A 24883-nucleotide genomic window follows, 5' to 3' on the forward strand; every position below is an offset into this window, starting at 1 on the left:
ACAGAAGGGACATCAACAAAACCTCTACATTGGACTTCTGGAGGGCATACTTCAGCTTATTTAAGGAACTAATTCTGAAAGTCCCTTGGGAAACAGCCCTTAAAAAGCAAAGGGTTCAGGAAGGCTGGACCTACTTCAAGAAAGAACACTTGAAGGCACAGGAACAGGCTGTCCCAATGTGCCGGAAGACAAGGCAACGAGGGAGACAGCCAGACTGGATGGGCAAGGAGCTTCTGAAGGAATTAAGCAAAAAAACAAAACAGAGGGCTATGTCATGCAGTAAAAAAATTAGAGAGGCAAAAGCCCATTTAGGACTTGGACTGACCACTGCTGTGAAGGACAATAAAACATGTTTCTACAAATATATTAATGGCAAAAGAAGAGGCAAGGACAACATCCATTCTTTATTGGATGCAGAGGGGAATGCAGTAACAAAAGACAAGGAAAAGGCAGAGGTAATAATTTGTCTCAATCTTCAATAGTGGGACAGATTGTCTTCAGGACAAGTGACCTCCTGAACTGGCAGATGGAGCCAGGGACCAGTATAGTCCCCCTGTAATCCAGGAGGAAGCAGCAAAGGACCTGCTGAGACATTTGGATCCCCACAAGTCCATGGAATCAGATGAACCACCGTAGAGTGCTGAGAGAGAATTGAATAGAATAGAATAGACCAGACGAGGTTGGAAGAGACCGTCGAGATCATCATGTCCAACCTATCATCCAATCCACCTAATCAACTAAACCATGCAAGCAAGCACCCTATCACATCTCCTCCTAAACACCTCCAATGATGGTGACTCCATCATCAGCTGGCAGATGAGCTGGCCAAGCTGCTCTCCATCATTTTTGAACAGTCCTGGCTCACTGGAGAGGTCCCAGACGACTGGAAGCTGGCCAGCGTGATGCCCATCCACAAGAAGAGCTGGGAGGAGGAACCAGGGAATTACAGACCTGTCAGGCTGACCTCAGTGCCAGGCAAGATTATGGAACAGATCATCTTGAGTGCAATCACACAGCACCTACTGGCCAAGGGTGCAGCCAGCATGGATTTAGGAAGGGCAGGTCCTGCCTAGTGAATGTGGGGAAGGCTGTGGATGTAGTCTACCCAGACTTCAGCAAAGCCTTTGACACAGTCTGCTACAACAAACTCCTGGCCAAGCTGGAAGCTCGTGGCTTGGAAAGATTCACTTTGAAATTGGTCAAGAACTGGCTGGAGGGCCAGGCCCAGAGGGTGGTGAATGGTGCCATGTCCAGCTGGCAGCCAGGCACTAGTGGTGTCCCCCAGGGATCAGTGCTGGGCCCAATCCTGTTCAGTATCTTTACTGGTGATCTGGATGAGGGGATTGAGTCCACCATCAGTATATTTGCAGATGATACCAAGTTAGGAGCAGGTGTCAGTCTGTTGGAGGGTAGGAGGGCTCTGCAGAGTGACCTTGACAGACTGGATAGGTGGGCAGAGGCCAATGAGATGAAATTTAATAAGGCTAAGTTCTGGGCCACTCAATTCAAGAGAGATGTTGAAGTACTGGAATGTTTCCACAGAAGGGTGACAAAACTGGTGAGAGGCCTGCAATACAAGCCCTATGAGGAAAAGCTGAGGGAACTGGGGTTGTTCAGCCTGTAGAAGAGCAGGCTCAGGGGAGACCTCATTCCTGTCTACAACTACCTGAAGGGAGGTTGTAGCCAGGTGGGGATCGGTCTGCTCTACCAGGCAACCAGCAACAGAACAAGAGGACAGAGTCTCAAGTTGTGCCAGGGGAGGTTGGCTGGATATTAGAAGAAGTTCTTCACAGAGAGAGTGATTTGCCATTGGAATGGGCTGCCCAGGGAGGTGGTGGAGTCACCATCCCTGGAGATCTTCAAGAAAAGACTGAATTGGCACTTAGTGCCATGGTCCAGCTGATTAGATAGGGCTGGGTGATAGGTTGGACTGGATGATCTCAAAGGCCTCTTCCAACCTGGCTGATTCTGTTAATATAGTACACACACACACAAAAAAAAAAAATCTCAGGCTATTTCATATCAACATTGTCTTCTCACCAAGAAAACATCAATTATATTTGGGTGTGTTTTCAGAGGATAAAAACCAAACAAATAACTCTACCATCCAGCAGTCAGGCTGGTAAAATGTGTTATGTCTTTAATCCTAGGAAATTACTGATTACCAAAACACTCTAACGATAGAATAGTTTGTGTTGGAAGGGACCTTCAAAGACTATTTAGTCCAAGCCCCGCTGTCATGGGCAGGGACATTTCACTAGACCAGGTTGCTCAAAGTCTCATCCTACCCAACTTTGAACATTTCCAGGGATGGCACATCCACAACTTCTCTGGGTAACCAGTCAAGACAACTGCTTAGTGGCCTGTGCTCAAACACAAGCTACCAGTTGTGGCACTGTTACCGATGACCAGGTACATGTATCATAACTACCCCTAATAAAAACAGGTAGCCTCAATAAGGGAGGGATTTAATTGGCATGAAAATTAACACATTTTTGGAAAATACTTCTAAATGTCATGTTCCATCAACACACAAACATGAAACAAAAAGGAACAAACCAGAATTTATCCAAGGCTATTCAAATTAATGCCCAAGACCATGCACGTTTGGGGGATTTTTTCCCAGCACAACCATGCAGTGTCTCAGTTTCCAACTTTTTTCCAAACTTATTACAAGTAACTGGAAAAAAAATATAAGTGAGAAATATTGTAAGAACCATTATATTCTCTCCTACAACATCAAATGATTTAAAGCATATTCTGCTTGTTCCAGAACAAGTATTTTGAGGTTTCTTCTTGTTCTTAAAAAAAAAAAATAATTCCTTTGTGCAAACTGCCTTTAAAAAATTTTCACTATCAACCTAAATGTTGATTTCAACACCATCTAGACAACACATGGCAAAAAAGCAAAAATCAAATAATCCAAATATCTGGATGGGTATATAAGAACCTGCTGAGTATAGATGGTTCATGCTTTTAGTTCTCAGCATTTAATTTCCGTTGCTTTTACTGCGGTATGAGAGATGAAGTGGCACATACCAATGCTTAGTAAAATCAGTATCAGAGTAAAATAAATGTTCCATAGTTGATCCTCAGTTTCCAAAGCCTGATCAGTTCCTGAAAGCACACAGAATGATGGCATCTTTCCCAACTTCTGTGTCTGAGTTTTTCCTGCATTCTAAGTTAGCAGTTGCTGCTACAGAAATCTGTTTGACTTTCTGCCTGACTCTTATTCACCCAGAAACATGGGCTGGGATAGCTTTTGGCATTCTTTTCCAACGTTTTGTAATATAAAGTAATACAGTTAACATTAACACTGAAGACAAGTTAAAACCTCTCCTGTGATGGGTTTATAACAGGAAGAAAAAAAGTAGCTTTAATAGAAATGTTCTCACTTGACAAATACTATCTTGTATCTCTTGAGTTTGCAGGTGGTAGAGGAATGAACTAGCCAGGGACCAAGAAGTGGTATGCTAGCTGCCAGTTAAGTACATAGGTCAGGTACTGTGACAGACACAGTAACAAGACTAGGCAGTAATGTATATTCTGTGCCATGAAAGCAAATACTGTGCCATCTAAACCACTTTTTTTCCTATATAAAGAATTCGAAAGTGTATGTAATTCATGTTCTTTCCATAGTACCCCTGTTTAGAAAACTATGATCAAGAAGGGGATTTCTTTTGGTTGATTTGGTGGATACACCGTAACTAAACCAGCAACTTCAAAACTCTTTGATTCCTGTTTACTGGAAGAATCACTAACTGTTTGGGTTTCCATCAAATACAATTACACTAAACTCCCACAGAATAGTGAACTTAAGCTCTTACCTCGGATTTACGTTAAAGGTGCATAACTCCACCTGGAAAACACTCTGATCCAAATGTGGTTATACTTACCAAGATTAAAGCTGTATTTTCAGTTAACTTCAAAAGAGTTAAGGACCTAACTACATTGATCTCTTCAGAGAAGATAAGACTTCAGGGAGAAAAAAGGGAACACAATGTATTTCAGATGTTGACTGCCCTTTTCACAATTTGTCTTAGAGAAAAACAATCCCTTATTCAACAGATTTATACCTGAGGCAGAATCCCAAAACATTTTGACAAAGACCACCATGGCATTCTCCTAGACGCTAAAGTAAAAGCACAGATAATCAATTAGGACAAGACCTCAAGTAGACATTTAAGCCATCTACTTGCTCCCGCACCCAGGCACTAGACAAAACCACCTAGACTCATTCCTAACAGATGCTTCTTCCACACATGGAGCAAGTCAATCTAACTTGGAAACAGCACAGCTCTGAGATAGAAGTGTCAATACACATCTGAGCTGGGCTGAGGTAACCATGATACAGTCTCTGTCTTTTCAATTTAATGAATCACTAGGAGTTTCCACTTTCAGAAATTTTCTGACCTGCTGTTGCTTTACTCAAGCTATGCATATATTGCATACTGTCTCTTTCTCAGAGACAGACAAGCTGCACAAATGCAGTAGAGCCCACCTAAACCATATAGTTTGTATCAGTAGTTTGCTTGATGATTCTGTCTGAATGGAACAACAAAGAATGAATCTTGTTTGATAGGGTTTACTTTTCTTTCTGGAACAACCACACTACTTTCTCAAATACAGAGCAAAATCAACAATAGTGCTTTTCCGTTGGCAACTGCATCTACACAGGAGTTCTGAGGGGAGAAAAACAAAACAAAACAAAACAAAACCAAAAGGAACTCTACAGTAAGTTACATGCTAAGCATAGTGTGCAAATTAAATAGTTTAATTATTCCATGACATTTGTCCTTTGAAAACCCACAAAGGACAAAAATCTGTAGACAATTTCCCTTCAGTTTAGACTCTGTATCAACATTACTTATTGGTGGAACAATGTGCTTTCAGAACATTTAAGATTTAATCTTTAATTTAGCTTGAAAAAACATTTGTACTGTTCCTGGAACTCTCCCAGTAATTTTCAGAACTTTTAACTTCTGAATCTGTGGCATGTCTTAGACTCGCATAAATGCATGCAACTTCTTTGCAGAGTTAACAATACTTAAAGCCTGCTGCATGCTACCTTCTTCCATGCTATGAACAGTGAATATGTGGCTTCCCAGTATTTCCTGCACTGTAATTCATCCTTGGCTTTGTACTGCATTGCTGCTCTTCCTTCTTGCCAGCTCAAGGTTTTATAATGAGAATAAATAAAAGACAAATGCTGAAAATCTTCTGTAACATTATTAATAATAACTGTTCATACAGAGCAGCATTTCAGTACAAGAACGTATTTCTCCTGAGTCTTCAGACCATGCAGCAGGGCAGGAAAGAACGCTTGGGTGTTCATAGCGCTCCATTACTATAACAAACCTTATAATGCTGCATCACACCTTGTTAGGATTAATTTTTCAGAGACTGCCATATTATTTCAAAACAAATGCTGTCCCATATAAAGAATACATTATACATCAACAATGTGAAGCTGCTGAAAAAGCGGAATTACTTTTTCTTAACTTTGCAGCATATGCTCAAATGTCTATTCTTAAGAGATTCTTCTGCTCAGCATGGAATTTTCCCACCTGCATTAATTCAGTATTTTTTTGTCAATGCAAGACAGAAATTTGCGGTCACTTGGCCATTTGACATATGAATAAAATTAAATTAGTCAGAATTCTGTGACTATTTAGGCACAGTGGGTGTAGATCACTTGTAAAGAAGTAAAACCAAACCAGCCACAAACTCCTTGTATTGGCTGAAAACAAAATACTCATTCACAATGCACTAAATGCCTTCTTATGTTCTAAATATATGTACCTCATCTGTTATCATACTGATATCCAAGTGGTGATTTGTGTTTCCCTCAAAAAAATGAGGTATTTTTACATGTCTATATAAGAATGTATTGAGATGTTTTGCATCCAGAAAAGAAATAAATTTCCTTAGAAATAGCTTATGCTTAGTAAGAGATATTTATCAGTCTAGTTAAAACATGTATCAAGATGCATGTTAACTATTTTGTTCATTTTACACTTGTAAATAGGTGCTGTGGTACATACCTAAAATTATTTGACAGTGTTCAGTGTAAGACAGACCCATACAAATTAAAAATGACAGCAAAAATAAGGAAGGTTGCCATTTTCCTAGCTAAAGAACAAAGTTACATAAAACTAGTGTACCTCCTTATTGGCTTAATGGACCCATTTCCCCTTCAACTTATTTACAGAAGTCTTAAGTCTTTGCTAATTTACCAAGTTCTGCACCTAAATCTTTAATTTAGCTGACACCAACAGATTAAAGATGTAGATGCACAACTTGTAAGAAAATAAATGCATATATACACGGTATGCTTACTGATTATTCACCTTGTGTTCAAAAGCATCTCCCCACATAAGCCTGGTTGCCATTCATACCAATTCAAATGGCTTATCACCTGCTTCCTTTGTTAATGCACAGAGAGTAAAAGGACACTGGTATGAGGCAACTCTCTTCATTGACGTATCTGCTCTGACAAATGGAAGAAACAATTACTCCTTAAAAAACGTTTTGCTTATGACATAATACCAGGAAACGTGCCACAAAATAGAAAACATGTCACACACCTCCCATACTTAATTTGGCCAAGGTTTATAGATGTGTAGGCATAGACAGCCAGCTAGCATCATAATGCCAGATTACTTTCAGATACTCAAGGCATTCCTCACTGAGAAAACAGCATATACTATAAATATATAGAGTGTACAGGCGAAGGATGTGCAAAGTTTGAAGGTTTACAGCTACAATCTGTGACAGAAACCCAGATGCTGCATTGTGAGACCAAGCAAAATTTCCACTGATGACAGGCAAAAAGATACAAAAAAGAACCACAGCACGTGGCTTCTACTACTTAACAATAAATATGTACACACATGCTTAAAATAAAAGCATACAGAATACTGTACATTTTATTTGGCACATCCCAATATAAACCATTCAAATGTCTTCCTTTTTTTCCAATTATAAAAACAACGTGTTTTCACAGCTAACAGCAAACAATGGATGGATATTAACAAATGTAAACTCTGGAGAATACTCATAGGCTCTTACAAAGTGTTCAACAGCAATGAAATCCACAAGAATTTGGTAAATATGTGCGATTAAGATCAAATTCAGTCAAAGACTGAACTTGTTCTGAAGTGCCTTGAAATATTACAGACAAGTGTTGCTAGCCAAACTATTACTCTGTTTAAATGCTTCAGTATTTCTGAATTCTGGCTTTTCAAAATTACAATAGTAAATAAATACTTTGTCCTGTTCTAATCAGTTCCAAAAATTAAGCAGTGAAGTACAATAAAGTCCTTAAAGCTCAGATTTTAATGTTACACTACAAAGGAAATTTTACTTTGAAACTAATACTCAAACATAATCCTAGTAGGCAGCAAAAGTTTTCCATAAATGACTTAGCATTTTAAACTCTTTGATCTCACAAAAAGCAAAAGGTTATCACCACTAATACACAAAAAGGGTGTAGAGCACAGAGTGTGTGACACAATAACCAAAGGAAACTAGTGCAAGAAAGCACTGTATCTTCCAGGAGTTAAGGGGGAATTTTTATTTATTTTTTTCAAATCTTCTTTAAATTTGCTATTCCTGTATTTGTACATACATATGCCTTAACCTACATACATATCAGAACACAATCTGGGATAGATAGGCTTCTTTGTGCCTTTAAATATTTTGAGTTAGTAATACCTTTCACTTTGCACTTGCAGGAAGTCTTAAGATCACACACAATTAACATGGCTCTGCTTAAACTCCACCAGGACTCTCCATATTGCTAAAGGACATGCCTCAGTCCTATATTCAAAATTCACTTAGGCTTTTAAGTGCCACTAACTTTACAGTAGTGGGACTTAGATGTTGGCATTTCTTAAAACATAGGGAAAAATAAATTAAACCAAGAACAACCAAAGAACACTGGAACAAACATAAAATAAAACTAAACACCACTAGTAATTTAAGTTTTGAGAGGAAAAGATGCCTAATAGGACAGTAAAAATCTATTCATTTTTTCTTAAAGATGACTTGAGGCAATTTCAAGTGTTTTTGTGCTACCAGTCTCACTATTTTTAATAACTACTTTTCAATTCCAGGATGGTTATCTCATAACCACATAAATGACCCACAGAAATTTAATAACCAAGCAACTGCCTAAGCTGGGACACAATGGTAACTGAAAAACTAATTTAAAAAAACCAACCAACAAACAGAAACATGATGTCAAATACCTATAATATATCCACTAATAATAAAAAAAAGTTTCCCTCAAAATTTATTAACAAATTGAAACTTGAGTCTCTACCTAATCCCCCAACTCCAACAGTTGTTCACTACTATACCGCAGTTTAAAAGATGAGATCATTAGGTATTAATCCAGACAGCTGCACATGCGCACACACTTTCAAACACAGGACAGAGATTGACAAAGCAAAAGACTAAAAATGTGTGCATAGTAACAATTTCTGTACTATTTCATTACCCAAGTATAAAGATACGCTGCCAAGTACGAACAGCAAAATGTGCATCTCTCACAAGCATGTCAGAAGTCTTGGTTTGTACTGACAATGATGAATGCAAAAACTTTTCATACAGACACTCAGGACAGTTTTCCTCAATGCTTCTCCCTTGTTACTCCTCAAGTCACTTCATACTGTTTGATCCAAAGTGATGCCACAAGTGGATCAAATCTACCATCACCACTTTACATTACTGCTGCGAGAACCTTACAAAGCAGTACAAGCTCCACATTACTGACTACAGAAGTGGACCTCTGAATTTCTTCTCTGGGTAACATACAATAGATTCATTCAGTAAATTTCATACATTATTGAAAACCTGGGAAAAGCCTTAACATAACTGCAAGAAAAAACAAAAATATACCACCTGCCTCTCCTGAAGCGAGACTGTATCATTAAGTAATTATACTTGACTCTCCATAAAATTAAGCAAAGGAAAGCGACCCATCCCCTATTTTATCTTCTTCGTGAATCTTGAATATGCACTTCCATAAACCAAAATCAGGCCGAAATGAGACAGAACATTATTACTGGTAGTGCTGCATCTGTGTCAACCACCCCCTTCCCACACCCGTAAGGATCCGAACATCTTTCCCTGTATCCAGGAGAGGGGCTGCAGGAAACAGCATATTCACACAGAACCACTAACGTGCATTCCATCTGTTCTTTTCAGTTCTCCTTACCATACCGAAAAAGCATTCGACTCCCCCATTGTGACTCGTTTCATATAGATGACCCGCGACAAAAAATCTCCAGCATAAACATCCCGCATCCACTTGGAACATCCTCACTCATCCACACACCAGACATTGGTGCAGACGTATTTCAAGGCCTGCGAGTCCCAGGCAGAAACCATATTATCTTAAGTGCTACACAACATTAGAGAGCACACGGGATATGAACATATTTATATTCAAACACATTGTTTTAAAATAAGCCGAATTTCTTTTACATAAACACTGCTTTTGCACAACTGCAGTTCTACAAAAACCACCCCTGTTTTAATTAAAGAGAAATTATACAACAGATTTTATTTCCTGACCAATGAGTGGATTCTGAAGGTATTCAAGGACCTGTCATCCTCCTGCATACTTCAGCTTACTCCTCAGCTTTATGCATGCATCTGGGCCTTTACGGTTAACCCGTCTTTCTAAAAACTGATCTACAAACTGAGCATGAACCCCTTATCCCATTTTACTTAATTAAATGAAAAACACAAAAAAAATGCAACCGGTGAGCTAACAACTTCCCCGAGGTTCACAGAACAATGCAGATACGAAACCAGCCACCATCGATCCACACAGCAACTCCCCCCGCGAGTCCCTTCCTTAATACGCTTCCTGGCCACCGCTCTCCCGCACACACCACCACTCTCCCAATACTGACCTATCGGCCGCCGCGGCCCGGCACCCCCTCACTTACCCACCATCCTTCCCCTCTGCATTTCAGAAGGCCACACCAAGTCCACCTGCGGAAGCCGCAGCAGGTCGGCCCGCGGGCGGGCATACACGCCCCACCGCGGTAGGGGTACGGCCTGCGGCTCTCCGCGGCAGCCGCGGCGAGAGCCCGGGGGCAACCCAGCCGGCCCCGCCGACGCCTGCCTCGCCCCCACCGTGAAACGCGGCGGCCTGGGCTGCAGACCCGGAGGCACCGGGGACGCGCGTCCTGGCGGCGGCCCGATGAGAAGCGGCTGCGCCAAGCCACACAGCGGCAGCCGGCACTCACCCAGCAGCAGCAGCTTCAGCTCCCGGCGAGCGTCCCGCTTGTCCCGGCGCAGCTGCCGCTCGATCTCGTCGTTGATCCGCCGGGCTTCCTTGGCTTCCTCGCTGAGGCAGCACGCCATGATGGACTCCAGAGTCATTCTTCCTAACTGGTTCAGACACAACCCCCACCCACCCACCCCCCCTAAAATCACACGCACACTCACACACACGCACCCCGCTGCACCGGCCCTGGGGACTCAGGCGCTCTCTGCTGAGGAGCCTCCGCCGGGCGCCGTAGCACAAGCGCAGGCAGCTGCCTCTATGCTACACAGGCGAGAAAGAGACAGGGCCGCTGGCAGCGCGGATCCCCGCTCCCTCACGCTGACACCCGCCGCTACCAACTCCTCCTCGCCTCTAAATCATGCACCTAACAACATGGAACCATCCGCCGCGGCGGCAGCAGAGCTACCCAGCCGATCCGCGCCGCTCGCCACCGCCGCCCTTCGCCCTGCCACTTCCCTCGCCGCCGCCCACAGCCCCCGAGTGTCCCTGGTGGATGATATCCCCACTGCCCTTCGACGCGACTACCCCACCCGCTGTGGAAATGCTAAAGCCCGCTAATCCCTCCCCCGCTCCGCACACACATTTCCCTGTCGCGCCCCCTGCCCTGGAGCGGGAGCCCAGCTCCTGGGGGCGGACGCAGTCGCCGCTGCCCACCGACCGAGGCGCGCGCCTAGCTGCAAGCTGCCTGGCTGGAAGCTTCCTGACGAACGGCCCTGCTTCCTGGCGGAGTGGCTGCTCGCCCGTCTGGCAGGGGCAGCAGCTGCCGCGGCTCGCCCCTGTCCTACCAGGAAAGACGAGAGGGAGAGAGGGCGACAGGCAGACGCCGGGGAGGGAGAGAATGCAAGAAGAATGACAGGGACTAGGCTCGCACGGCTTTTCAATGGCTGAGCTCTGCGGGTGTGGTGAGGCAGAAATATGGCCGACCGTCTCTCCCGCTGCCTCTCCCGCGCCGTCACACGCCGGGGGCGAGCGGCCAGGGGAGCCGGGCCCCCCTGGGCTGCCGCCTCCAGCCGGGCCCGGCGCCCCGAGGCCGTCCCCGCCCGCTCTGCGTCGGCGGCGATGGCGGTGGAGGGCAGGGGAGGGGAGGTCGGGAGAGAGAGCGGGCGGTTTCTCACACCAAATGGCCGCGAGGAATGTAGCTTGCTCCGTTTCGTCCTGCAGGGCAGCGCTGCCCTAACACCAGGCGTTGTTGTAGGCTCGACTTTATTTTGTTTTCAGTCAAATACACACATTTTTATTTCATGCTTGTCCTAGAAGAAATAACTTGTGGTGGTAGGGACGGGGAGAAAGTGACACCTTGAGAGGAGAGAAGGGACAGAAAAGGCAGAATTGCTTTCTTCACCTTCAGCCGGAATTAGAAAGCAAAGCGGGACACACGTACACTTCCAGGCACTAACACGTTTTTATGCCCAGAGTTCCTACTCGCCCACCACATGTAGGGCAACACCTGCCACAGAAGCGGTGGAACACTTGTCCACCTCATTGAAAGGCAGCGGTATACACCAGTTTGTACTCTGCTGTTGTGACCTCTATTCAGACTATGCTGTTAACTGTCAACCCTTCCCACAGCCCTGCTCGCCTGGAATCCCAGTCCCAGAAAAATTGTCCTCACATAGCATCCAGTAGCCCCCAGAGTGATGGCACACAATTGGATAGGATGTATTGACGCAGCTTCTAGTATCTGTGGATTCAGAAACTCCTTGCAAAACTCCCAACACCTGCCCGCCCTTTGCCCACCTCCATATTAAACTATTTGTACATCTGCTGGGGAACGTGGCCTATATAGTAGGTAGTGGGGCACATCACTCATCGTCTAGCTTCAGGTGTGATGCACTTTCCAGTACCTGTTGACATCTGTTTTGAAATTAATATGCTCCTTCCTAAAAGTCTTAATATGTACTGACAGTATGAATTAATTATGGTCCTCCATAAAAGCATAAGAGTGGGAGAAGATTAGGAAATGAGAATAAAATAGTAGGAAAATAATAGATTCAATCTATTTTTAGAAAAAAATGAAAGTTACTTTAAAAATGCATTCTTTTCATGTAGATCAGTGTTGTATTAGTATGTATAAAACCAGCTGATATAACTTGGATTTTTTTTTAAGTTACATTTCTTTATTCCATTAAATGAGTAAGATTTTTAGTCAAAATTGTGTAATTCTAGTTATTAGTAATAAAGTACATTTCATTCAAGGCATTTTCTCTGTTTAAAACATATGTGTATGTAGGTATATCTATATATTTATATGTCCTGTGGTCCCAGATATTATTAAATCCAATAACCACTTCTAAAGATTGAATTACAGAGACAGCTTAAATGTGAATAATAACAAAAGGAAGAGGGGGTGGGGGAAGAAGTGGATTTCTTCATGAAATTAATTCTCAGCATACCAGGGCTTTCTTTTCAAAACCAGGGCCTAAAAGGGAAAGATGGGTTCATGATAGAGGTCACAAGAGATAGTTGATGGATGTTTTGTGCCTGGAACTCTGGTACGTGAAGTTCAAACCTGCAACAACCATCTTCTGGCATCACATCTAAAGAAAGGATATGAATGTGTCCATGAGTTTGCAGCCTTTGGGTGAACTGTATCAAAATCCACCCCCAAACTGAGGGCACAGTGATTCTATTATAAACTACATACCTTAGACAATGTGGTAACAGTCCTCAGTAGATGAAGTCTGACTCAGCTTTCTTAACCAACTCTTATATTCTCAGTGTATGAGGCATGATCACAGTATGTGCCTTAAATGCAGAACTGTCATTTAATTTTGCATTTGTAACAAGAAAAGACACTCTAGGGACTGTAAATTTAATCTGTATGTGCCACTCCCATCAACATCATTGGATTTTAAATCTCCACTGAAAAAATATCTTCAGATTTTTAATGGATGAGCCATCTAGCCCTGAATCTGGCATCAGCAGATAGCCATTACACAGTTTTACCCGTTTACTTTGTGACTTAGTGGAAGTCAGAAGAACCCCATTATAGACAATTACATGATAATAAACCTATGAGGAAATTTCTTTCCATTCATCAACTCCATGATGGTTGGCTTTTGTTTTGAAAAATGAAACATTCTTTATAAATATTTTATCCTAGCAAGAGCTATCAGTAAATGACAAGCACCATTATTGTCCGTACAGATAATTATTATCCACCGATAATTATTATCCATAGATATTATCCATACTTTTACCTAATCCTGGACAGATACTTCCTGATAAGCTTCCCTTGTAGCATTAATGATCTCATATTCCTCTATCCAAGTAGTCTCCAGTGCATGGCTCATAGCAACCTGTTGCCTGTGAGATGTTTTAATGTTGCTTACTGCCACAGGAAATTAAAAATGAGACTGACAGAGGGAGCAAATTATGGTATTAAGCACCCTGCATCCACAGTATTCTTGCTGAGAAGCCTGTGAAGACTGGGAACACACCACTCTTCATATAATTCTCTGCACTCTTCTATCCCAGTTTTTACATTCTTTCTATATGTCTTTTCTGCCTGAGGTACATTTTTTGTGATGTTTGACAATTTCCAGACAGTATCTGAACTCAGTAATCACATGACAGTAGAACAGCAGATTGTGTATAGGAGCATTTCAGAATCTTCATAGTTGGGTCAGTTAAGCCATGGATTATCTTGGAAGTGCTTTCTGATTGACATGTTTTCATATTGCTTTGCACAAATACATCTCAGTCTTGTGAGTACTTAGTTAATTTAGAGGCCATCAGGATATGTGATTAGAGAAAACTACCCTTCCAGCATGCCATCCTAATTTTGTGGTTTTTTGTTGTTGTTGTTTTGTGGTTTTGGTTTTCGTAGTAGTAGTATCATAGTATCAGTCAGGGTTGGAAGGGACCGCAAGGATCATCTAGTTCCAACCCCACTGCCATAGGCAGGGACACCCTACACTAGATCAGGCTGGCCAGAGCCTCATCCAGCCTGGTCTTAAACACCTCCAGGGACAACCCATTCCAGGGCTTTACCACGCTCATGGTGAAGAACTTCCTCCTCACATCCAGCCTGAATCTCCCCACCTCCAGCTTCATTCCATTACCCCTGATCCTATCATTACCTGATATACTGAGAAGCCCCTCCCCAGCCTTATTGTAGGCCCCCTTCAGATACTGGAAGGACACAATTTAGGTCACCTCGGAGCCTTCTCTTCTCCAGACTGAGCAACCCCAACTCCTTCAGTCTGTCCTCATAGGAGAGGTGCTCCAGCCCTCTAATCACCCTCGTGGCCCTTCTCTGGACACGTTCCAGCATGTCCATATCCCTCTTATAATAGGGGCTCCAGAACTGGATGCAGTACTCCAGGTGGGGTCACACCAGAGCTGAGTAGAGGGGAAGAATCACCTCCCTTGACCTGCTGACCACACTTCTCTTGATGCAGCCCAGGATCTGATTGGCTTTCCGGGCTGCAAGTGCACATTGAGAGCTCATATTGAGCTTCTCGTCCACCAGCACCCCCAAGTCTCTCTCCTCAGGGCTGCTTTCCAGCCAGTCACTGCCCAGCCTGGATTTGTGCCTGGGATTGCCTCAACCCAGATGCAGGACCCTGCTCTTGATCTTGTTGAACCTCATGAGGTTGGCTTGTGCCCATATCTCCAGCCTGTCCAGGTCCCTCTGGATGGCATCCCTTCCCTCCAGCGTGTCTGCTGCACCACACAGCTTGGTGTCATCAGCAAAAAAAAAAAAAAAAAAGTTTTATTTGGTTTGGTTTTGTGGTGGGTTTTGTTTGTTTGTTTTTTAAGGACAACAAGGTTGTATCTGCTACATGACAATAATACATAACATCCAGTCTTTGCCATTTCCTTCAATCAGTTTGTTCCATCCAGTATGTGTTGTTTTGACAAATCACCTTCTGAAAGTTTCCTAGTGCAATTTTTTTCAAAGTAAAAGCTGATTGCCAAGATCCTATGGTACAAACTAATATCTAGGAAAGGGTTAAAACCCCCTATTTGTTTATTCCATTTATGTGCAATTTAAAAAAAAAAATTTCCTTTTACCTATTTGCATGTCAAGGATCTTACTGAATTTTGTCTGAAAAAGCACAAGAATTGTTTGATATTCTTGTCCTCTTCAAATGCTCTCTTGATCCTCATAATTTTTCCTATGAACGCCAGTGGAGGGATGTTCAGTAGTGTATGTAGCCATACATGCCATACACATTACAGCCTAACATAGCATGCTGTGGAAAGCCTTAGCATTGTTTCACGTTTATCTTGGCAATCTTATGTAACAGGTACTTCTTTTTCTGTACGAGTTGCCTTTATTAACAGTTTCAGGTGTTTGCCGCAGCTTGCAAAATTACAGTGACAACTCCTTAACTATACCCCCTGCCACTGCCAGAGTCGGTGGCAGTGCAATGTCTGACTCCATTCCGGCTATGCGAAGTGGGAAGCATGAATGAAGTGACGAGAGCTGGGCTCCTTGCCGCCTCTGCACGTACCTCTGTGGCTACAGAGCATGCCAAAGGAGTAGTTGGTGCACGCACATATGTACGCACGTGTGTGCTTAAACCTAAGAGTTCACTTCTCAAAGACCATTTATCCTCCACAACCCTGACCGGAGCTATACAGCAGCAGTACTGGGGGAACCCACCTGGCGATGCCAGCACACCCCAATGAAGGGCATGCCCTGACCTGGATGCCACTTGCATGGGCAGCATGTTCCAGCCCGCACCCCGGTGGCGTCCCCTGGCAGCTAGAAGGCGTGCCACCCAGCTGCTGGCAAGGCCACGCATTTGTGGGCAGGGGACATGGTGGGTGTCTGGTGCTGTCTGTTTCCTGCTCCTTCATGCTCTATGGCGAAAATGGTGATTTTTCCTTCCGTCTAGCAGGCAGGACCCTGATGAGGTCAGCATTGCTGCATTTCCGCCCTCATCCCTAGTGCAGTGAGAGCTGCAACTCCCTGCCATTGCGCAGGGTGTGACAACTCTTGGACTGTCTAGCCACTACCACAGGACTAGCTCTGCCCCACCACCAAGCAGCCACTGACAGAAACCACCCTTCGTGGATCAGAGAAAATTCTCTGTAAAATAGCACCTCATGGCCTGCTGTTTCTCTCTAGATGTCTGTGCTGTCTAGTGGTAGGTTTGGCTCAGGGGTGAATGAAGTCTTGACCAGAGTTTGGTTTTCCTCTTTCTGGATAGGGCAGTCAGAGGCTGAAAGATGAGGGAAGGTGTCATTGCAACTGCAGGGACAACAGTGAGACCTAGGCTTATAGTTGCTGTGAGTGAGATCGTTCCCGTCAGCAGCACATTTTGTCCATCAGATGGCTGCTGTGGGCATCAGGCCCTGGCACTCATACTTCAGGCAAGTGGGTAGAAGAGACAGAGGGAGACTCTGCCCTCCATCACTTTACAGTTTTCTGTCCTACACTGCACCGTCTCATCCTCAGTCCTCTCTAGTGGCTGCCCAAGCACTCACTGGCTGATTGAACTCCTTAACTCTGCATGGAAGTGTGCTTAGTTATGACTGGTTTGTTTGGTTGGTTTTGTTTCATTCAGAGTTTGCATGCTGTTAGCTTAAGGAATTACATTGGCTTCCCAAAGGTTAAGATGAACCTACTCAAGAGAAGTGACCCATAGGCACAAGGCGGTCAACCCTTCCTTTGGCAATAAACAACTGATTAGCTGCATCAGCCAGATGCACAGATCTGATGGAATATGATCAAAGTCCTAGCTTTTAAAACAAAAACAAATCAAAAAACAACAACAACAACAAAACCCAACACTTGACATAGACATACGACACAAGTTACATTATTAGTTGAGGTTGAGTTGATATCACAGTGTTACATTACCTTAGTAGAAAGACATAACTGAGTGGTCAATATTAGCACCTGCTGTCTCTGTGGTGACTTTTCCTATTATTTATTTACTGCTTTTGCATTAAATGGATGCCAGTTATGAATCCAGGCTATCTGTTTGTATTTTTGAACTACACATTAAAATTTGTTCTCAAAAGTTTCAGCAAAATCCTTGATAGTGTCCCAAAATCTAGTCTGTGGAATACTCGTCTCCATCTCTGTGACATAAATTATAAATCTGTATTTTTGTGGTATAGGAATACTGCTATTTCTGTTAAGATACCTTTTATGCTTATTTATTATGTTCTTCACATTTAAGCCTATTTTCTTTCACCTTCTTGAATTAAGATTTTCAACAAGGCAGTTGTTATTCTTTGTGGAGTTCCTGTTTTTGTGCAGCTCTGAAATATATTACTCTTAGCTATTGGTGTCATGCCTACTTAGTAATCTACAGAGACTTTGTGTAATGTCTAGTTCATTTGCAGTCAGTTGGACATCTCATGTTTTGCCAGATTAAAAATGTTAATGACACTAGATGTTTGGATTATTTACTAAAACCTAAACCATTCATTCCTTATTTTTCATTTCTTCTTCTACAGTCTGCTCTTGGATACACACTACCTATTTCTGATTTCATTCAAGTTTCATAGTATTGTAACTCACATCATCTTCAATGGAATTACACTGGTTTTCATTATCATACATAGCCATATCAAACCCTTCACTCCCTTCAAAATGTTCAGCATGCACACTGTAATGGTGCAAATTCTCCAGTTTCTTCAGCAAGTATTTCATTGTGCATCCTCAGAAACAGTCTAACCATTAGAATAATCTGATGTGCAGTCATTCCTACCTTATTTCTTTGTGGCAAAACAGGAAGACAGTATCTAGACAGGGTTAGTTCTTTTAGCATGTCATTGGGAAGTATTATTCATAATTTCATCATCCAATAAGTGTATCAGCTGAAGTGATTTTTTTGCTATTCAAAGTATATCACTGTAAGAATTGTGGATAACTATCTTGCTGTCTGTAACTTTGTAGTGGAAGACAAACCCAAAATTAAAGCGCACCAGAAATACTTCTCACAACCTTAGATCAAAGTTTAGTATGTAAAGTGAAAAATGATCATCTTGCATTATACAATTTCCTCAGTTAAAATACTTAGGCAATGTCTACCCAGACAGAATTGAGTGCCTGTGGGTTAAAATCTGAGTGAGGGCTAACAAAACTGACATCCTGATTGGAGTCTGTTATAGACCACCCAACCAGGATGAAGAGGTTGATGAAATATTCTACAGGCAACTGAAGGCTGTCCCAAGATGATCAGACCTTGTCCTTGTGGGTGACTTTAACCTGCCAGACATCTGCTGGGAACTTAACTCAGCAGAGAGGAGGCAGTCCATGTAGTGAATGGTGCTTATGGCCAGGATTGTGCCCCAAATATTTCTAGAGCATACTTCTGTGTGTGTGTCAAACCCCTTTGTTCACCCTTCCTTTCTGGAGGCGGAAGGGGGTGGATCCTGGCGCCACTGAGTCCAAGGAAACAACCTGCCTGGGCGTGTTCTCACCCCGGTGGTACACAAGGGCCAGCTTATATATTTGTTTTCCTGTTTACAGCATATGCTTATGCCATATTGGTAAATATCAGTTCCTTGGTTAATCTTTGTTGTAGCAACAGATGCTCATTGGACTAGTATTCATTGGGGCAAATGGTAAATAGGGGTTGTTTGGTAAACAAGTGCCCCCACACTCATGCTTGAGCCTATGTCTGTATGCGTGTCAGTGCTGCTGTGATCCACCTTGCCCGGGACTCAAACCAGTGCTCCAAGAGGCCTCACGGTACTTTGCCACCATCACCCAGCTGCATGCAGTGCCGCGGACAGTACCCAGTGAGATCAACAGCTGCGTGATCCATCACTGCAGGAGAAAACCATGGTAGCCCATGCGAACCACCGTTCCTGAACTGCTATAGCCCCGCCCCACCCCGCAAGCGGGGACCCTTTGTATCCTGGGAGAAGCAACAACCACGCGGCACAGCCATGCGGTCGGTGCCATTTCCTATTTCCTTATTACGGCATATCTGTGCCACATTCTCCGGACTATAAACATACTATTAAGGAAAGATTTCACAAAGTTCTCAGCTTGTGAGTAAGCCAAGCCTGTCTTTATACAATTTCAGTTAGGGTAGCATTCATATTGCTTCGGGTGGAGGGTTGCCAGTCACTGACAAACCCCTCCCCCGCCGCTTTTCAAATCAGCTTCGATTCTAAATTCTATGAATCATTTGATTTATTTGAAGTGCCCATGTATAAACATTCTGTAAAGGTAGTTCCACCAACCAAATATAGATACCTGTGAAGGGTGACTGTAAATACCCCATTGCAGAGTTTGTATGTATAGAAATAAACTACTGACATATATATTCACTGATATCTTTGCCTCTCATTTCTGAGGGCACATTCACAACAGTCCAGAAGGTTCTTAGAGTGTATGGAGGACAGCCACTTGATGCAGCTGTTAAGTGAGCCTACAAGAGGTCAGGCCCTGCTTGACTTGCTGTTCTCAAATAAAGAGGGGCTGGTGGGAGATGTGATGGTAGGAGGATGCCTAGGGTGTAGCAACCATGAGATAGTGGAGTTTTCAATATGCAGGGAAATAAAGAGGAGCAATAACAGAACCCTCACTTTGGACTTCCGGAGGGCAAATTTCAGCTTATTTAAGCAACTAACCTGGAGACTACCCTGGGTAGCGGCCCTTAAGAACAAAGGGGTCCAGGATGGTTGGACCTCCTTCAAACAGGAGCTGCTGAAGGCACAGGAACAGGCTGTGCCCACGTGCCGAAAGATGAGCCAGCAGGGAAGGTGACCGGCCTGGATGAGCAAGCAGCTCCTGAAGGAATTAAGGGAAAAGAAGAGGATGTATCGCCTTTGGAAAGGGGGAGAGGCAACTTGAGATACATCGAAGGATATTGTTAGATCATGTAGGAGAAAAATTAGAGAGGCAAAAGCGCAGTTAGAACTTAAACTGGCCACCTCTGTGAAAGACAATAAAAAGCATTTTTACAACTTTTTTAGGATTTAGGAAGGGCAGGTCCTGCCTCTCCAACCTGATCTCCTTCTATGATCAGGTGACCCGTCTGGTGGACGTGGGAAGGCCTGTGGATGTGGTCTACTTGGACTTCAGCAAGGCCTTTGATACTGTCCCCCACAGCAGACTGCTGGCTAAGCTGTCAGCTCGTAGCTTGGACCACAACACTCTGTGCTGGGTTAGGAACTGGCTGGAGGGCCAAGCCCAGAGAGTGGTGGTAAATGGTGCCACATCCAGCTGGCGGCCAGTCACCAGTGGTGTCCCCCAGGGATCAGTGCTGGGCCCCATCCTCTTTAACATCTTCATTGATGATATGGATGAGGGGGTTGAGTCAGTTATCAACAAAATTGCAGATGACTACAAGTTGGGAGCAGGTGTTGATCTGTTAAGAGGGTAGAAGGGCTCTGCAGAGGGACCTGAGCTGACTGGACAGATGGGCGGAGTCCAATGGGATGGCATTTAACAAATCCAAGCGCTGGGTGCTGCACTTTGGCCACGGCAACCCCATGCAGAGCTACAGGCTGGGGTCAGAGTGGCTGGAGAGCTGCCAAACAGAAAGGGACCTGGAGGTGCTAATTGACACCTGCATGAACATGAGCCAGCAGTGTGCCCCGGTGGCCCAGAAGGCCAATGGCATCCTGGCCTGCATCAAGAATAGTGCAGCCAGCAGGGGCAGGGAAGTCATTGTGCCCCTGTACTCTGCATTGGTTAGGCCACATCTTGAGTACTGTGTCCAGTTCTGGGCCCCTCAGTTTAAGAAGGACATTGAGACACTTGAACATGTCCAGAGAAGGGCAACAAGGCTGGTGAGAGGCCTTGAGCATAAGCCCTATGAGGAGAGGCTGAGGGAGCTGGGGTTGTTTAGCCTGGAGAAGAGGAGGCTCAGGGGTGACCTCATTGCCCTCTACAACTACCTGAAAGGTGGTTGTAGCCAGGAAGGGGTTGGTCTCTTCTCCCTTTAGCCTGGAGAAGAGGAGGCTCAGGGGTGACCTCATTGCCCTCTACAACTACCTGAAACGTGGTTGTAGCCAGGAAGGGGTTGGTCTCTTCTCCCAGGCAACCAGCACCAGAACAAGGGGACACAGTCTCAAGCTGCGCCAGGGGAGGTTTAGACTCGAGGTGAGGAGAAAGTTCTTCACCGAGAGAGTCATTTGTCATTGGAATGGGCTGCCCAGGGAGGTGGTGGAGTCACCATCCCTCGAGGTCTTCAAGAGGAGATTGGACATGGCACATGGTGCCATGGTCTAGTCATGGGGTTTGTGGTGACAGGTTGGACTCCATGATCCTCGAGGTCTCTTCCAACTTTGGTGATACTGTGATACTGTAACGCTAAAAAGAGGGGCAAGACCTGGAGGGGAACAATGGAGGACCTAAGGATGGTCATCAGACGAGTTCCAGTATCAGAGCAGGAGTGGTAATGGTCCTTGCCTGAAAACATAAAACCTCCCTGGACAAGGGGATATATGAATAAGCAGAGTATTGGTGGGATTGAAGGAGGCAAGACCTGGTAGACCTCTGTAATTGCCACGAAGAAGATTTAGAACCATGGTTGTGAGCAGCAACCCCATAGGCCATGTGAGTGGAATTGCAAGTCAAACCGGACTCCTAATTCCCAGGATTAACCACAAAGAAATATTCTCAGGCAAGGAACATCAGTTGTTAAAACTGGGGTATTTTGTTGTTTGTTGTAGAATTGTTGCCAAGTTAGGGTTATTATGGCTCAAGCCAAATGTAGTAGAAAGAAGGGGAGGCTGTGCCTTTAAGAACAAACACTGCTGGAACACACTGGCTAATGTTTTCGGTACTAGAACCAAAACATTCTGATATTCTAAACGAATTTCATTGGTTGATAAACAAAAATTCAGCTTTAGATTGTGAAGCAGTTGGAATTTTTTTTTCCTCAGTTCAGTTCGGTTTGGGAGTTGGGGGAGTTTGGTGTTTCAGCCTGTTCTCCCTGCCTGCTTCTTCTGCGAACTGGTGGAGTTGGCCTTCAGATAAGCAAACACTAATCCTGCATGGGCTTTTGAAGCTTACTAACAGCTCTTTTCCTTAGTAACTTGCCTTTCTCTCTCTCTAACCCCTTTTTGGGGAAAAAGGGAGGTAGGGGGGGAGAGTGGGGGGTTCCAAGGAGGGGATCCCTCCCTCGGGGAAGGGATTTTTGTTGTGTTATTTCTCTTTGCTGTGTATTTCTGTGTATATATTGTAAATACCTGTATATATTGTGTTATATATAACCTGCTTTCCATATATGCTTGTAAATATATAGCTTGCTCTTTCGACTGGGCTAGTTGTGGTTTCTTACTCTGTGGAGGAAGGAGAGCTAAGCCCTCTCAACCTACCACATTATTGGCGCCCAACGTGGGGCTTGGTGACAAATTAGTTTGATTTATTGCTTGCTTGAGTCGGACGAGCAAACATGAAGGTGTTTTGGCTTTCAGAGCGTCTGTTCTTCTCGGTCTTTGGTGTATTGATCTACAAGTATTGCCTGGGTATGATTATCGATCAGATAGGTAAATATATAATGCAAAAAATGTATTTGTGGTTTAAGTACAAGATGCAGCTCCTATATGATCGGTGCCTGAAACTCTTTTGGGTGAAAAGATACAGAAATGTAACATCTAACACACTCCCTATTGAGATAAAGGAGTTTAAAATTCCGGTCGGTGAAAGGGTAATTTTAAGTGATGGCTGGGATCCAAAGCTGATTTTCTTGATGTGTGTAGTCCTGCTGCTGCTGATAACTAATGTGTATTTGTTGGTAGCACTGTACCGGGAGAAAAAAGTGTCTAAGGCATGTTTTGTTATAAAATGGAGGGTTAAGAGAAGAAAACACCACCCTGGCTCTGTTTCAGGAACATCCAGTGAGGATGATAATGGAGAATCTGTGTCAGTTAAAGATAAAGCTAAAAAGTCAATCGGCAAGGCAGCTCTAAATAGCAATGGTGATGATTCTGGCAAGCAGCCAAGGGCTGTAGTAGCCCCAAACATGGCGGCTCCCGTGTCCTCGGCAGCCACCATTAATGAGGCAAAGTCATTTCCTCCTTCTTCCATGGCAGGAGCAGAAGCGTCCTCCAAAGCAGCTAATCTGTCTCAAAGCTTATCAGCTTCTGATAATAAGGCAGCTGGAAACCCAAACACAGCTCCAGTAAAGCAAGTAGCAGTTTTAACAACAAGGAGGGGTAAGACTAAAGCTGATTCAGGAGCTGATGGGGATGCACAGCAAGGATGTTCTTCTGGGGAGGAAGAGAAAATTTGTCTTAAAAATATAGCTGAGTTATTGAGATCATCAGAGGATCGAGATGCATCTCTTGGTAGGACAGCACCTAGTGGTGGTGCTTCTCAGCCTAAAGGGATCCTTGAGAGAGTGACAGAAAGGTTGTTTGGACAACAAGTTGAGGAAGAGGAGGCAAAGGAAGAAGAGCAACAAGATGACATAACCGACTGCTCTTCACCGCGTGAGGAATTGCGAAATGTAAGAAAAGACTATCTCAGAGCAGATAAGGAGCCAGTTCTTGCTTGGCTTGGTAGATGTTATGATACAGGCGCTCCAGCTCTAATGGTTGGAGACAAGTCAGAGGCTCAGCTAGGAACTCTCTCAAAGGATAATGGAATAGACACATCTAGGCAAGGCTCTCGGTAAGGTTAATCTGTGGATACGCCTTTTAATGGCGGTTCTCATGAGATACCCTTCCCGAGATGATCTTCCATGGAATCCTAAGCCCTGGACTACCATAGATGAGGGAATTAAGCGTCTGAGAGAATTTGCTGTTAGAGAGATACTCTATGGTGAACATGAATCTCTGAATCCTGATGATGGTCCTGTAGGAAATGGTCTTGCTAAAAAGCTCATCAAGCTTGCTCCTTCCAATTATGCAAACATTCTGGCAAGCAGAATTGTAGCAAGAAATTATGGTGGAGCTCCTCCTACAGTTGGCCAATTCCCTGATCAATTGAGGCAATTGGATGATAGCATGACACGTGTTTCTTTGGTTTCAGCCATTGAAACTCTGTCTGGTGAAATAAAGAATTGCATGAAAGAGCTGAAGGATGAATTTAAGAACACCATATCCCAATTGGCACAAAGAGATGATTCCAATTCTTCCTCCAGGTGGGTGCGGGTTTCATCTGTGAGGAATAGACATCCTCCAAGGAGGTCATTCCAAAACAGATCAAACCAAAGCAGACCACCAAGGCAGTCACGTAGGACTATTTGGATTACCCTGCGTGATCAGTTTGGTGAGAACATGAACAGGTGGGATGGCCAACCAACTTCTAGTCTTTTCAGGAGACTGAGAGAACTGCAAAGTGGCAGAACCCGAGGTAGCAATACCAGAAGGGTAACTGTTACTTCCACAGTTCCCCAGGACAACTCTAGTAGCTCCAACAGTGGCTCCAGTTTTAACACTGCACAGTGTGCTCGTTGCACCTATGGACATGTTCCCCATAACTAGGGGTGCCCTGCCTCCCGCCAGGGGGAGGAGAGGGGTAATAGAGATAACAGAATCTATTGGGATGTGTACATCCAGTGGCCTGGCACTTCGCAATTTCAGAAGTACAGGGCCTTGGTTGACACAGGAGCTCAGTGCACCATATTGCCATCAAATTATCAGGGATCGGAGTCCATAACTATTCTGGGAGTCACTGGTGGATCTCAAGAGTTAAGTAAG

General features: G+C 43.9%; 1 protein-coding gene across 1 annotated transcript in view; it reads right to left on the bottom strand.

The window, feature by feature from the left end:
- Window positions 1-10420, bottom strand: part of LOC104297493 (guanine nucleotide-binding protein G(q) subunit alpha) — a 136702-nt gene extending 126282 nt beyond the window's left edge. Inside the window, exon 1 of the mRNA XM_054178174.1 lies at window positions 10266-10420. Within this exon, the coding sequence (XP_054034149.1) occupies window positions 10266-10401 (136 nt within the window). The 5' untranslated portion in view covers window positions 10402-10420. The remainder of the gene's footprint in view (window positions 1-10265) is intronic.
- Between the last annotated feature and the right edge of the window lie 14463 nt (window positions 10421-24883).

Source organism: Dryobates pubescens, chromosome Z (assembly GCF_014839835.1).
Source record: "Dryobates pubescens isolate bDryPub1 chromosome Z, bDryPub1.pri, whole genome shotgun sequence".
Taxonomy (NCBI): domain Eukaryota; kingdom Metazoa; phylum Chordata; class Aves; order Piciformes; family Picidae; genus Dryobates; species Dryobates pubescens.